Source organism: Monodelphis domestica, chromosome 2 (genome assembly GCF_027887165.1).
Source record: "Monodelphis domestica isolate mMonDom1 chromosome 2, mMonDom1.pri, whole genome shotgun sequence".
Taxonomy (NCBI): Eukaryota; Metazoa; Chordata; class Mammalia; order Didelphimorphia; family Didelphidae; genus Monodelphis; species Monodelphis domestica.
The window spans coordinates 196645625-196660917 of record NC_077228.1 but is presented as its reverse complement, the minus strand read 5'-3'; the positions used below and the strand labels follow the sequence as shown (position 1 = coordinate 196660917).

The 15293-nt window shown below is 40.7% G+C and overlaps 1 protein-coding gene and 1 long non-coding RNA gene across 3 annotated transcripts in view; one reads left to right on the top strand and one right to left on the bottom strand.

Moving 5' to 3' along the window:
- Nucleotides 1–15293, bottom strand: part of LOC130457221 (uncharacterized) — a 39103-nt gene that overhangs the window by 21734 nt on the left and 2076 nt on the right. The gene's annotated exons all lie outside the window — the stretch shown is intronic.
- Nucleotides 3013–14034, top strand: LOC100016683 (gasdermin-A-like). 2 transcript variants are annotated; one of them, XM_007482288.3, is made up of 12 exons: nt 3013–3212; nt 4635–4853; nt 4943–5123; nt 5851–6016; nt 7332–7428; nt 7847–7894; nt 8577–8603; nt 9373–9393; nt 9857–10011; nt 10469–10583; nt 10715–10788; nt 11331–14034. In XM_007482288.3, exons 2-12 carry the CDS (start codon nt 4640–4642, stop codon nt 11571–11573), a joined length of 1341 nt encoding a protein of 446 aa, XP_007482350.1. In that variant the 5' UTR covers nt 3013–3212; nt 4635–4639; the 3' UTR covers nt 11574–14034. The 2 variants fall into 2 exon arrangements, with proteins under 2 accessions (XP_007482350.1, XP_007482349.1); XM_007482287.3 differs by having other exon boundaries at nt 9373–9405.

The window sequence follows — 15293 nt, the reverse complement described above, 5'->3', positions numbered from 1 at the left end:
CTGAATTCAATCACTGTAACAAAGCAGGTATCTTGAGTTCTCTTGTGAAATCTAACCTTAAGTTCCATTCTCGGACAAGAAAAAAGGGAAGGGCAAAGGGGTCCTCAGAGAAATCTTGTAAATGATCCCAGTAGGGAGAGTTGCTAAAGGGGTATAGGAGGGACCAGATATGGAATGAGAAGAGACAGTTAAAGGATTCTGAGGAAAAGAGAGGGCTGGGAAAAGAGAAGAGTATGTGATCTGAGAAACGGAGTAAGACAAAGCAAGAAACCAGGGAAGCTCCATTTCAAAATCAACAAACATTTATTAATAGTCTATTATGTGGAGCAGCTAGGCAAATCAGTGGATAAAGTGTCAGGCCTGGAGCCAGAAGGGCCTCAGTTCAAATCTGACCTCAGACACTTATTAGCTTTGTGACCATGGACAAGCCACTTAACTCCATTTGCTTAGCCCTTGCCCTTCTGTCTTAGAGTTGTCACTAAGACACAAGGTGAGGAATCAAAAGTAATAATAATCTATTATGTGCAAGGAAGTATTCCTTGTTCATTTCCAAAGTAAAAAATGAATGAGCCCTCACCTCATGCCCATATGCCTTTCCACCAATCCCATTCCAATTTTGTACCTAAAGCCCTTTATTTTACCTTGATGCTAAATGTCATAGGTCATTTGTGGGACTAGCATAATTGGAGTGGGGAGGAGAAATAGGCTTGTGGAAGGGCTAGAGTGAGTGATAATAGAGTAGGGATGACTAGAAACAGGTATGTTCTGGGTGAATGGAGAATTTACTAGGTAATGAGGACTTGGACATCAAGCAGTTGAGAATGAGGAATTTACACACTGAGATGGACACAAAAGTCTGAGCTGTAAGAAGATAGACTATGTTCCAAGGGGAAGGAATAAAAGAACCCTCTCTGAAGTTAGCTCATTAGGGGAAAGGAAGGATTTCCAGAGTCCAAAGAATCTCAATCTGAGTCTGGACTAATTGACTCTTTTAACGAAATCTATGCAAATAATTATAGATAAATGTGGAAGATGTCTTACTGTATCTTTGATTCTTTTATCCAAGTTTATTTTTATTCATAACAAAAAAAAAAGGAGCTCTTCATGTGACTGTTAAAGAGGTAAAGAGATGGAAGCAAAACTTTCCAAAGGAAAATTCATCTTATTTTTATATACTAATAAAAACTTCTTGACAGACCCATAGAAAAAGACTGTAGGAAATAAGAAATGGTTTTAGACAGAAAACCAGGGAGAACCAAATAAATGTAGATGAAGAAAGATGATTTTTATAATTCAAGGTTTACAATGTACTTTCTTCACAACAAATGAGAAAATCATGACTCAGAAAAACAAAGTTATAGCTAGACATGGTGCCTTGAAATCCTAGCTATGGAAGAGGCTGAGGCTCTAGAAAATCTCTTGAGCTCCAGAGTTCTGAGCTGAATGGACACCCAAATTAAGTCTAATGCATTCTTGAGACCTGGAGGACACAAGGTTGCCTAAGGGGCAGCTATAGAGCAGAGTAGATAGAGCACTTGGCTTATAGTCAGGGAGGCCTGAGCTCAAATATGGCCTCAGACACTGCCTGGCTCTGTGGCTCTCTGGGCAAGTCACTTAGCCTCTGTCTGCTTCAGTTTCTTCAACTATAAAAAGGGGGAAAAAAATTGTACCTAGCCTCTGTCTGCTTCAGTTTCTTCAACTATAAAAAGGGGGAAAAAAATTGTACCTACCTCCCAAGATTGTTGTGAGGATCAAAGGATAATAATATATGTAAAAATTACTTGGTACAATGCCTGGCAGAATAAGCCAAAGCTCCCTGATGATCAAAAGAAAAATTGGGCCCATGAATAGTTCCTGTCCTCCCGAATGGACAAGATGAGAAGACTTAATCTTTTAAAAAAAAAAATTTTTTAAGTTATTTGCCTAAGGCTAACAAATAAATTCTGGATTTGAATTTAGGTCTCTTGCCTCTCATATACAATTTACCCAATAAAATGCAGACACAAATTCCTTGGGCTCCCATATCTATCTATGTATTTGTGTATACATAACATGTACATATGCATATGCATCAGTACATGAGTTCTATCAGGGAGCTAAAGTTATTAAGATACTGATAAAGCATGCTATTCACCTCCCAAATAAGAGATCTATTTTTGGACATGGCAATGAGGGAATTGGGGACAGCTAAGTGGCCTGGAATTAAGAAGACTCATCTCCTTGAGCTCAAATCTGGTCTCACTTAACAGCTTTGTGACCCTGGGCAACCCTGTTTGCCTCAGTTTTCTTATCTGTCAAATAAATTGGGGAAGAAAATGGCTAACCACTCTAGTATTATTGCCATTATTGTCCCCAAATGGGGACACAAAACTGAACCATAAATAAATAAACAACAATGTGAGAATTTGTTTGGCTTCACTATATTTGTTACAAGGGCTTTGGTTTGGTTTTTTTTCATGGTGGAGATGGGTGAGAGGGAGAGAACAATTTTTATCCTTTGAAAAAAATAAAATCTAATTTTGAAAAACTAAATGAGATAGTCTATCTATTTAAATACATCAGAGAGATTAAAGGACAGACCAATATTCTATTCTTCAGCAGCTCAGCATCCTGATAGAATCTCCAGGGAAAGGAGTTTCCTTGTTTCCTTATCACATCAGACAAGATTTGATCCTGAACTCAAGATTCTCCTCAACTCTCCTCCAGAATCACAGAAGAATGTATAGAAGTACATTCCACCCACATATACCCTAAGCCATCCTAACCCTCCTTAAGTTTCCCCTGCAAGGGACCCATCCCCTGACTTCCCTGGCCATCAGTCATTGATCCAGGTGCTATTTTCCTTCCTAGACTTACTCCTGTCGCCCACACTGGCACCTGCCAGGTAACTCCCTACTCAACTCCTCAGCCCTGTAGCAAATGAAGGCCTGGGGCCTGGGGCAGGGCACATGGGGAACAGGTTTATGCAGTTCTCCCGGAAGTGTGGCCAGTGGGCTGGGGTGGGGTCACTAGAGCAGCCAGGATCTCTATGACCTCCATCCTTCCTTCCACATTGCCATAAATCAGGCAGAGCCACCTCAGACACCACTGAGTGCAGGGACTCTCTCAACCCAAGAAGCCCTGTGAAGACCTACTTGGACTCACATCTGATCGACCCTGCACGTGACCTCTCCATCTACCTGACAACACTCAACCATCACAGCCATTCTTCGGTAAAGATTTTGGAACTGGGACAGGGGATAAGGGATAAGGGATGGGGTAAGGGAGACCTGGAGGGTGAGAAGCAGCAAATGTGAATAATCAAGCCTCTTCAGGGAGAAGAACTCCCCTAGGAGACAAAGAGACTTGAGGATGAATTGAAACCCTGTGAAGTCAGAAACTTTTCATTTTCACCTTTGTAGCACATAGTAGGTATTTAATAAATGTACATTGGATTGGCTTAGGCAGGATGGTCTACTCAATTGGGCCTTTCCTAGAGAAGGGGAAGCATATGGACAAATTGTCCAGTGGCCTAGAATTATGGAAGGATACTCAGTCAGGACTGAAGATGGTTATTCCAGCATGGTAAGGTTCTGCCAGAAACTATGGCAGAAATAAGGCAGTTAAGTGGTACAGTGGTTAGAGCTCTGTGTTTGCAGTCAGGAAGACCTGGTTTCAAATCCAGCCTCAGAAACTTCTAGCTATGCTCAAATTTGGGTAAATTACTAAATCTCTTTGTCACTGGAGAAGAAATAGCAAACCCAGATTCTTTGCCAAGAAAATCCCAGGTACAGAGGTCCACAGGGTTGTGAAGGATCTGACACCGCTAAAATGACTAAATAATAACAAAAACCATAGCCAAAAATACTACAGCTTATTTGATTGGGTCAGAATAACCCTTGAAGGGGCTTCTTCCCTCTACCTCCAATTACCCAAAGACCAGGTGTAGCAGTTCCAGGTATGGCAGTTGAGTACTCTCCTTCTAACATATAATAATTTAGCTGTGCTTGTCATCCCACTTAGGACTCCTAAATTTGATCCAGAAAAATACAGTTCAAGATAGAAGATGCAGCTACATCTAATATATCTATATAGGGCTTCAAGGTTTCCCAAACACTTAATCTCATTTGATTCTCACAATAATCCTGTGAAGTATTACAAGTATTATTAACTCTATTTTATAGATCAAGAGATTGAGGGTCAAAGACATTAAGTGACTAAAGTAATAGCTAGAAAGTGGCAGAGCCAGGATCTGATCCTGAGCTTCTAACTTTTGGATATAACATATTTGGTACTATACCATGGACATCTACAAAGAGATATCTCTGCTTTCTCATAACCTGGAGAGTGCTCCTGACACTAATCAGCTACTTGTCCTTGGGCAAGTCAATTAATTTCTCTTGCTTCTGTTCTTTTTTCTGTAAAACGAGGGTACTAAATGATATAGTTATTTAAAAATCACAAAATTTTCAAAGTGGAGAAAATATTAGGTGTGGTTGTTTCAAGTTCTTCTCAAATGTTTCTTCCAGCTCCAAGATTTTGTATTTCTATAAAAAACTCTCTCCTATATAACCAACCTGCCTATCCACTCCATGACCTACTACTCTCTAGGTCCATCTCTCTGGCACCCACTTGATTCTTTGTTCTTTCTCCAGGAGCAATGACCTTGTTTGAAAATGTCACCCGGGGTCTGGCCAGACAGCTCAATCCCCGAGGGGACTTGACCCCCCTGGACAGCCTCATTGACTTTAAGCGCTTCCACCCCTTCTGCCTGGTCCTGAGGAAAAGGAAGAGCACACTGTTCTGGGGTGCCCGTTATGTCCGCACTGACTATACACTCCTAGATCTGCTACAGCCAGGAGCCTCACCTTCAGGTCAGTTTGTGGCACAGGTAGGACGAAGCAGATGTGGCATATTCTGAATTGATTCAGCATCACACCCCTGTTCCCTCTTACTCCCCTAGATCCATCGGACACAGGGAACTTCTCTTTCAAGAAGATGCTGGATGCCCGCCTGGAGGGTGAAGTAGATGTCCCCAAAACTGTGAAAGTCAAAGGGACAGCAGGGCTCTCACACAGCAGTACCCTAGAAGTTCAGTCTCTAAGCATTTCTGCTAAAGCCTTGGATGACTTACATAAGGACAGGTGAGGGTAGGGGAAGCTCCTTGAAGGGAGGAGAGGGAAGCAGGAGAATCTACAAGAAGGGATGGACATTAACAAACTTCTCTTGGCCTTGGCATGGTGAGAGGGACCATCTGACTACTATCCTGACTTGTAGCTTTCTCAAGGATAGCTCTGGGGAGCAATGCCTTCTAGCTTATGACCTTCTCTTTGAACATCATGTAATCAGACCACATTGAAAGTATTCTTCCTAATAGGAATTTTTTAATTTAACTCTTGGTGTAGTCAGAATTTAATCTTACGACAACTAAAGTCCTTTTGAATTCTTGCGGCTACCTCCAAAGATGACAGCAAAAGCCACTTGCTAGTGACCCCTCTACCCATACACACTGTTTGTAGGCTGCTCACAGAGGTAGGTAGATGACCCATGGTCAGTTCCCAACTATGATTGCAACATACAATCCTGGTCTAATGCTCAGCCACCCTCTTTTGAGTTTCTGGGTCAAGGTTGTACAGAGGATATACTAGCTCTTAAGTGGGACTAAGTGGTAGTTAGAAGACTGAGATAAGGAGCAGGGGAAAAGGATATGAAAATTTGGCAGCTCAGAAATCTAAATTAAGAAGGCTAGAAAAAAGACCCAGGTACACACTGGTTCTCAGATGCATCTGATGAGAAAGCAACAGGAGAAATAGGGACCAACTAACATAAAAAGAAGTCTTGAACCTTCTCTTTGTGTCTCCTCCACCCCAGGAAGCTTATACCAGAGCACTCATTTCTGCAAGAGATAAAGAAACGAGGGGAAAACCTCTATGTGGTAATGGAAGTTGTGGAAACTGTGAAGGAGATCACGCTGGAAAATGCTGGGAAAGCTTCAGGATGCTTCTCCCTCCCCTTCTTTGCCCCTTTGGGCCTACAGGTTTGATTTCCCATTTCCATTCAACAATACACACAAAAACTTAGGGAAAGAGGAGAACAGATCTACTGACCACCTTGTCAGGACCCCATATCTGTCTTTTCCATTTTGCCATTTTCCTAATTCTCTAGGCTTGTTCTCTTTTTCTGAGCATCCTATCCCCAGTCCAGTCAGTTACACTAAGCCTAGAGAACACATGTAATCAAAGTAGTATATACATACATACTTACACACACACACACACACACACACACACACACACACAGTTTTAGCTAGGACACTTCCTATTACACCCTAACCACTTCCAAGGAATGCTTTGGCCTCTAGATAAAGGGAATGTGATAACAGAAGTAGGTCCCTGTATGCCTACTATTCTGGGAGATGGAGGAGGGAAGAGAAAAGGGCTATGCTGAAAAGGAATATACACTGAGTAGGACAAGAGTAGGTGAACTTTAAAGGGAACACAACTTTTGCTCTCTTCTTTCTCTCTTCTGAACAAAGATTTAGAGCTAGAGGGATTTTAGCTATTATCTAACACAAATACCAAATTTTACTGATGAAGAAACTACAACCAGAGAGATGAAGGGAACTGCCCCAAATCACACTGACTTGTAGAAAGCAGTTACAAAAAGTGTGGATTCAGGAGCTTCAGATCAGCCAATTCTTGGGGAATAGAAACTGGCAGAAGAGCAAAACTCAGCAGTAGCAAGTATACTCAAGTAAATAATTAGTAGTGAACACAAACTCAAGTAGGTTGCTTGTACTATGCAAGCAGTAGTAGAGGTAGTACAAGGTTTTGGTCCTCTGAGACAATTTATTGGGTAGTAATTGATCTCTTGTCTCCCACAGTCCACCCCTTGGTGTTATGTATGTACTCATGTCTTAGAGGCATGATGTCTCCTGGAGAACATATGGATAGATAAGCTTTAATTTTCTGTAGGTAGCTTTTTGACCACTATTGCTAAGGAATCTTGAAGCCAGAAGGAAAGGTAGGAGGTTTCTTGAAAGAGGTAAATATTAGATGGAGATTGAGAAGTGGATAAATAAAAGCTCTCTAAAGCTGAGAGGAAGGAGAAAAGGTCCTGCAAAGGCTACAAATCATGATCAGTCTAGGAACAGGTTTATCCAGCTGGAGCAATGAGTTTGAGTCAGCAAAGGATATGAAGGTATTAGCAGAAACTGATGGAAAGACTTTGAAGTGGATGCCACAGAGTTTGGCCACCTGTGAAATAGGAGAAGTAATTAGAGAAGGTGGGGCAGGAAGAAAACTCAAACTGAAGTGTCCCCAGGTTTCTTGATCATTGTTTTCTAACTCTAGGGGTCTATAGACCATAAGGAAGCTATCACTATCCCCCAGGGCTGTGTCCTAGCCTACCGAGTGAGACAGCTGATAGTCAAAGGAAAGGATGACTGGGGTGAGTAGAAGCCCCGGGAATCAGGATCCCCCCACTATAAGGAGTCTGATAGGTCCTCTTACCAAACATTAAGTGCTCCTGATCCTTTTCACCAAGAGCTGCGGAATTGGGGGGGGGGGGGGGAAGGAGGGGGAAGTGGTATTATCATGATTCAAGTTCTGAAGCCCAGAGCCATGGACTCTATTATGGGGAAAGGGGAAACAGATGCCCAAGTTCAAATCCTGAAAGAAGTTATGCCCCTTTCATATTGGAAAAATTTGGTTTTTCAAAGGGGCAATCCCTTATATAAGACAAGCTAGTGACAACCTCGGGAGAAACCTGCTTGACTCCAAAAATCTCTAAAAACCTTTGGGTAGGTGGAAAGTGCCAGACAATGGCTAACAGTACCACTTCTTTCCCTCTCTCCTCATCCCTCCAGATATTCCCCATGTGTGCAACGAAGACATGAAAACTTTCCCTCCAGAAGGTGAGTAGAATTGCTCAAGTCTAGAGACACCCTCTTGCCTCCAAGTCCCCCCACAATAAACCCTTCCTGCTTCTCCAACAACCCCTCCTGTTCATTCCCCAACACTTTTGGATGTGATAGGAAGTCTTGAAAACCTCTTTGGGTCTCAGTTTTATCATCTGTAAAATAAGTTGACTTAGATGACTTCTAAGATCCTTCTGAGCTCCAAATCATGGCTTCCTAACCTTTACTGGGTCATGGCCCTTTGTCAGTCTGTTAAAAATCTAAAAACCTCATCTCAGAATATTTTTAAATGCATAAAATAAAATACTTTAGGATTTCAAAGGAAACCAATTATACTAAAATTAAGATATAATTCTTTTCCCTGTCTGAGTTCATAGAACCCTTCTGAAATCTATCCACAAGCCTTTGGGGGCCCATGGACACAATGTTAGGAGTCCTTGCTCTAAATCTATAATTCTATGACATGGAAATTCTATTTACCCCCCCCCCATATCCCCACAGTTTTCTTCCACTATACTCTAAATCCTAGCTTTTGGGGAGGGAGGAACAGAAAAAGATAGAAAGCTGTAAGAATAGGTGCCAACAATGTTTTTGTAATGACCATTAATTTAAAAAATGTTCTTGAGGAAAAGGTAGGAATAGATATTATGCCAATGTTATTTTTATTTTGTTTATCCAGAAAATCCTGAAGATAAAACACTCACACGTAAGTGTTTCCTTTTGGATTATTTATTCTGAATTTCAAAATATCAAACTTTTCTTATCTATTTTTCTATGGAAATGCTAGAATCTCAGGCTAGTTCCCCAAAAACTAAAGGCTTTAAACTATATTTTTTAAGCCATGATGTCCAAATTATTAGCAGAAGTAGGAAATCTTTAGAGAATATCTTCAATAAGTTTGCTATCTCAGGCCCATGTCCACAGAATTCCCATGGCAGAGACTGTTCACCCATTAACTACCCAGTATTCTTCTGGTCAAGACCTAGAGCTGCTGGGGCTACAAAGGCCATGTGAACTTTGCCACTGACTAGCTGGCAAGGAGATTTAATCCTCTCCTTTCTTCTACTCTACCAAGTTGTCTACCCCAGCACCCCTCTGTTCCATTATCTTCCAGAGAAGCTAGGAATGGCAAGGCATTTGTTCTTAATAGGATGGGAGCCCCTTAGAAACAGTTAGGATATATTTTCCTACCCTCAATGTTATCTCCCTACATACCTTGAAGTTGAGTGACCCTGGATAAGCAAATAGTCACTTAAACCCTATTAACTCATTTTCCTCACCAGTAAAATGGGGTTAATAATAGGAATAAAATGGGGATAATAATAAGAACAACTTGCAGGGTTGTTATGAGGGTCAAATGAGAGTGTATATTTAAAGTATTTGCAAACCACAGAATGCTATATAGATGTGAGCTTTTATTGGTAACATGTTTCAGACTGCCACTCTTTATCTTTTTTTTTCCTTCCTCATTCTAGTTATCCAGTCATCTGATATGTGTAAGGAGATTTGTAAGTTTTCCCTACAAACATGCAGGGTGGGAGAAAACTGCTAAATCACAGGTCCCAGGGTCAAAGGTCCTCTATAATGCCAACCAAAGTATCCATGCATGGTTCAGTCTGTCCTCTAGACATCACATACTCTATCACACTCTAGAGGAATTCCAGGATGGCCACTGCCATTGCCCTGAGAAGTTAATTCTCTTCAGAGGCCAGGGACAAATTGTTCTCTCTACTCATCTTCAGATAAGGATTAGGTTCTCACTATTCCCAAAATTAAGCCAAAAGAAATTACAACAAATCAGATCCAGTGAATTAACTTACAGGTCTCAGCGTAAAGATCAGAGTGTGGGGATCTGAATAGAGGAATCTTAAGGGAAAAGAAAATAATATGGGCAAAGTACAAGATGAGAGGTGTTGGGAGTAGGAAAGTTAGTGTCTTCTATTTTTTCTACATACACAGCTGAAATTCCAGAAAATTTTGGATCGCTAAAGAAAGAAGTGCAAAATGAAGCCCAAGAGGTGGCCAAATTAAGCAGGGAAGGGCAAGAGTCACTACTCAAGTCTCTCAGAAGCATTTTGGGGAAGAAACAAGACCTCCAAGACTTAGAGCTCACGGTAAGATACTAAGACTCAGTTAATGGGAGAAGTTTTTTAGGAATGATGGGTCCTATAAAGTAAGTGGGCAGAGGGAAGGCTGGCCTGGGAAGAAAGGTAGGAAAGTACTCATCATTTACCAACTAGAAAAGGGAAGAGAAAATGAGTTACCCTTTTCAAAGCTGGCTAGATACCATCATGGGACTCCAGGCCACTGAGGCTCCATCTTTACTCCTAAAGGAGCAAACAAGGAATGTCATTCTCCAAAACCTATGTCTATTGCCCTCTGGGTAAAATTTACCCAAAGGGAAAGTGGAGTGGTCATAGAATGGAGGGGTACTTATTAGAATAAGAGTAGAAGTGGTCTAGTTTGGAATCTTTCTTCTTCAGAAAGAAGGGCTCTAGCATTCTGAATCACAGAAGGTGAACCTGAGGTAGGAAAGGGAGCAGGTCAGATGATTTTCTTTTTCACTCATAGTTTGAAGAAGCTCTGAACAAGGGGCATCCTGTGTCCCTGGAGGCCAACCCAAAAGACATTGAACTCTCTGGTGATGTTGTGGAAGGCATTCTTTATTTCCTTGGAGCCCTGACAGGTAAACATAAGGGTACCCCAGAAAGGGAGGTAAAAGGGCCAAGACCACATAGAGGGTCCTCAATCCCTGAGAAAGCTTCACTGGAATGATTCCCTTTATCCAACCCACATAACAATGCTTTCTGTCCGTAGAGTTAAGTGAAGCCCAACATAAACTACTGGCAAAGTCCATGGAGATGAAGCTCTTGCCCCTGCAGCTAAAGCTGGTAAGAGGAAATAAGTCCAAGGGGAGAGTTTAGGGAGAAGGTAGCCACAGGCCAGACTTTGAGGAGGAACAAGGGGAAACATGATTTTTTTAATAACAAAAGGGGATCTAGAGGTACCTGCCCCACTCCAAAAGCTGAGATCTCTAGTTCAAACTCTTCATTTGATAAACGATGAAACAGACCCCCAAAAGAAATAACTAGCCCCAAGTTACATCGCTAATATATGACAAAGCCAGGCTTCAAATCCAAGGGTTCTGACTCCCAACTTCAGCAATCTTGCCACTGTATCATGTTTCCTCCTCCCTTTGTGTCCCTCCCTCAATCCAAGAACAGGGTGGCAACAGCATGCTTGTTAATAGTCTCACAAGAAGAGATCAGCAAGATGAAGTCAAGCCTTTCTCTGGGTTTCATTTCCCAATTTTCGGAAAAGGGGCAGAAGGAGAATAGATGTGTGTGTGTGTGTGTGTGTGTGTGTATATGTCTCTGGAGAAGAGCAAAGAGGAGGTTTTCAACTAGTTTTGTTTACCTTATTTTCCTACTAGGTGGAGAGTGTTATGGAGCAGAACTTCCTACAGACTGAGGAAGGTTTATTTCCCCTAAAGCCTGAGCTACTATCCTCCCTTGGTGATGAGGAGCTGACTTTCACTGAGGCTCTGGTTGGGCTCAGTGGTCTGGAAATGCAGAGATCAGGCCCCAAGTACAACTGGGACCCTGACACACTCCCCCAACTCTGTGCCCTGTATGCTAGCCTCTCCTTCCTACAGCTGTTGACCAAGTACTCCTAAATTCCTCTTAACCCTGCCTTCACCTGCCTCTTTTCCCTTACACTATTCTCTCTCAAGTTCTTTTCACTCCATTCTCCTATAATACTCAGAACCACCAAACTGGCAACATTACTGAAGAGGAAATCCCACTCAAATGGGATAAATATTTTAGGACCAAGGTCCCTAATCTCTGCCCTCCCTGCTACTGTCCCTCAGCTGAAACTTAAACCCTCAAAAAGTGGTTTCTTTAAAAAAAATCTTTTTAAACTAAAGATTATTTTTAACAAGGAAAAATATTACTTACCACTCTTTGACTTGCCCTCCCCCTAAAAATAAATCTCATAAGAATAGCAAGAATGAGGTTTCTTTAATGATTTTTGCTGTTTTTAATTATCATATGAAAAATTAATTCATGCCAGAAAGGGAAATATACTAGTCAAAAATGCTACATATTTTGTAGACCTTGTTGCAAAAGATTCATTTATATAAAGGGCCTACAAATATTTTAGAGGATTTTCTCTCTCTTGCCTCAAAGGTCTCTACCCAAGGTCCCTACCCTACCTATATACCTTCCAATATACTAAGTCCATTTCCTCATGTGGTTCACAAAATTTCAAAATTTTATTAAAAAGAGGAAAATAATCTTGAATTTGAATCCTAAAGATATGTCAATATCACAACCCCAAATACAAGAATTTCTATAGCAAATAACTCCCCTCCCTAGTTGTCTTGACTTGCTACTCCCCCTGAGGAGCAAAGTGAGGATGAAAGTGGATGACTTTTCCCTCTCTCCAATTTCTTGCCATTCCTCTTCCCCAAGCCAATCCACCAATTTGTCAGATGAAGTAAGGACAAGACTCAAGAGATGTATCTCTATGTCCTTACATCCCTACCCCAAACCCTGCCCCAGTAATCAAAAAACAATTCCATAATCCTACTCTTGTCCCCAACTGTCAGGACTGCCCTCTATAGTTCTTCCCTTCTTTTTTCTCTCCTGTCTCAACAAGTTATTTTCCCAACCCATCCCTATTCATAACTTTGAGTAGACATAACTTATTCCCCCTAGTTATTCAAACAAGAAAGAAGAGAAAAAGACCCCAGAATCATTATTAAAATATTACTATAAGAGTATCTACAAACCACTCAGAAGAGTGTTTCATGGCCACTTTGAGAATCACTGCTCAAAAACAAGGACAGAAACCAGAAGAAGTTGGAAGGAGTCTGAAATATCAGGTCCAAAAATGTGAAACCTATCGTCAAACAATCTAGTCGGGAGCCCTTTGAGGATTTAAAGAGTAAAGGAGGAATAGAAGATATTGAAAATAAAAGACAAAGAGACTAGTGACTTTACTTTCAAAAGTAGCAACAACCTTTCAAAATGATTCATTGGATGAAGAGTCTAAATTGGATGAGAGGAAAAATCTAGATATAAGATTAACGCAGAAAATTTCAGTCACCATATAAGTAAGGGTAGTATCTTCATTATCATTCAGTCTTTTGGCCCCTGCCTTGTCTGATTAGAAGTGGTTGTGGGGTAGAAAGGCTGATGTAATATGCAATAAACCTAATAAAAGATCTTGAATTCACAACATCCCTACCTTACCTAGGTTGTTAGCTAAGCTCTTTAAAATAAAAACATTGAAGCCACAACTGATATATTAGTCAGTCAACATGGATTTATTATACACTTAAGACACTGTAAGTGCTAAGAATTCAAAAAAGGATGAAAAACAGTCCCCATGCTCTCAAGGAACTCAGTCTAATGGGAAAGACAATGTGCAAATAACTATGTACAAAGATATATACAGGATAAATTGAGGGTAGCCTGAGAGAGAAAGTACTAAGATTGAGGACTGGAAATGGTTTATTACAGAAAAGGTCAGTTTGCTAACTTTTTAGGAAAGGAAGGAATCATTGGGAAGGAGGTTGTTTCTTAGAAATGTGTCAAAATAAAACCCATCAATTTCAAAAACAAAATTGAGTGTGCTATTTACTCGACAGCCTTATTAGATGGTCAGTACTTCAAAAGTCAAAGAAAGTAAAAAAAAATCGACTCTCCATCCTTTTCTTCCCACTTTGCAGACTGATTCCCTCCCTCCCTGAGAGTTCATGACCAGCTTCCAAATGCCATGTGTCAATCAATCCTCCCCTACTTTTGGATGTCTTCCAAAGCTCATGGACATAGTGTGTTGTTATCTGCTGACTTGGTTGCTCTTTCCTTGTGATGTAATCATTATAAAGAAATGAGCTAAGAGCCTAACAATCCGGAAGGGTGGAGGACTCAAATTATAATAAAGCATGTTTATTTTCTTTCTTCATAGCTCTTGCCCACCTACGCTGAAATGTCTAGTATGTTTTGACAACAGCATCCTTTGACATATATTATCTGTGCTACCCGTAACCACTTAACCACTTTAAACACCAGTTTCTTCATATTTGAACATAAGGGTTGGACTAGATCATTAAGGAGTTTTCAATAAAATTTTAATGGTATGATATGCTGTCTTTTCTACTCTTTTCCCCATTACTTCCTAACAAACTGAACAGACTAGCTCCCTAAATGTTTCATTCATTAATTCAGCAAGTAAGTTACCAAGCATCTAACAGTCAGCTAGGAGAAATAATATCCCTATCTCTTGCCTAGACTAACAATAGCCTCCTTATCTATCCTTCCTTAAAGCTCTCCCTTCTCTAAGCATCCCAACAGGCTGCTACTAAATTAATGTTCCTAGAGCCTAGGTCTGATCATGTTACTATCCTACTCAGAAAGTTCCAGTAACTATTCCTCTAGGATAAAAGAACTCCTTTGTTAGCCATTTAAAGCACTTTACAATCTGGCTCCAGCCTACCTTTCCAGACATATTAAATGCACTCTATAGTCCCGCCAAACTAGTTTACTTGCAATTCATCCTGCAATACAATCTTCCATTTTTGTGCCTATGTCCAAACTATACTTGAAGCCTGGGATGCACTTCCTTCTTTCTTCTATTCCTTATTTGAAGGAGTTGAGCCTCCTTCAAAGCTCAACTCAAGTGCCACCTCTTTCAAGAGACCTTTCCTGGTCCCAGCTAGTTGATAGTATCTGTCTTCCCTTCCTTATTATTCCCTGTTTACTCTGTATATCTTGTTCTTACTTTTCTGTGTGTTACTTCTTCAAACATATGCTACTTTCCTAGCTTTGGTTGCTAACTGTGGATGATCTCAAGTTCAAGAGTTGGTACAAGATGGGGCATCCTGGGTTCAAATATGGCCTCAGACACTTCCTCAATATGTGACCCTTAAGTCACTTAACCCCCATTACCCAGCCCTTACTACTCTTCTGCCTTGGAACCAATACTTAGAATTGATTCTAAAATAGAAGGTAAGGGTTTGTTTGTTTGTTTTTAATGGGATAGCAATAGCATCCATCTCACAGGATTGTTATGATAAAATGAGATATATTTGTAAAGCACAGTACCTGGTAGATAGTTATGTTTATTAAAAAACAACAGAAGAAGCAGTTAGATGGATACTTCCTAGCTATGTGACCTTTAGCAAGTCATTTAACACCAGCTGCCTATAACCCTTAATGCTCTTTGTGTCTTGGAACTGATACTTAGTATCAATTCTAAGAGAAAATATGGGCTTAAAAAAACAACAGAAGAATCCCCTGAAGCTGAAGGACTAACACATGGAGGGCCCAGGAGAGCTAGACCTTCTCAACCTGCCCTACTGCCATGAGTTGCTCAAACAGTACAGGTT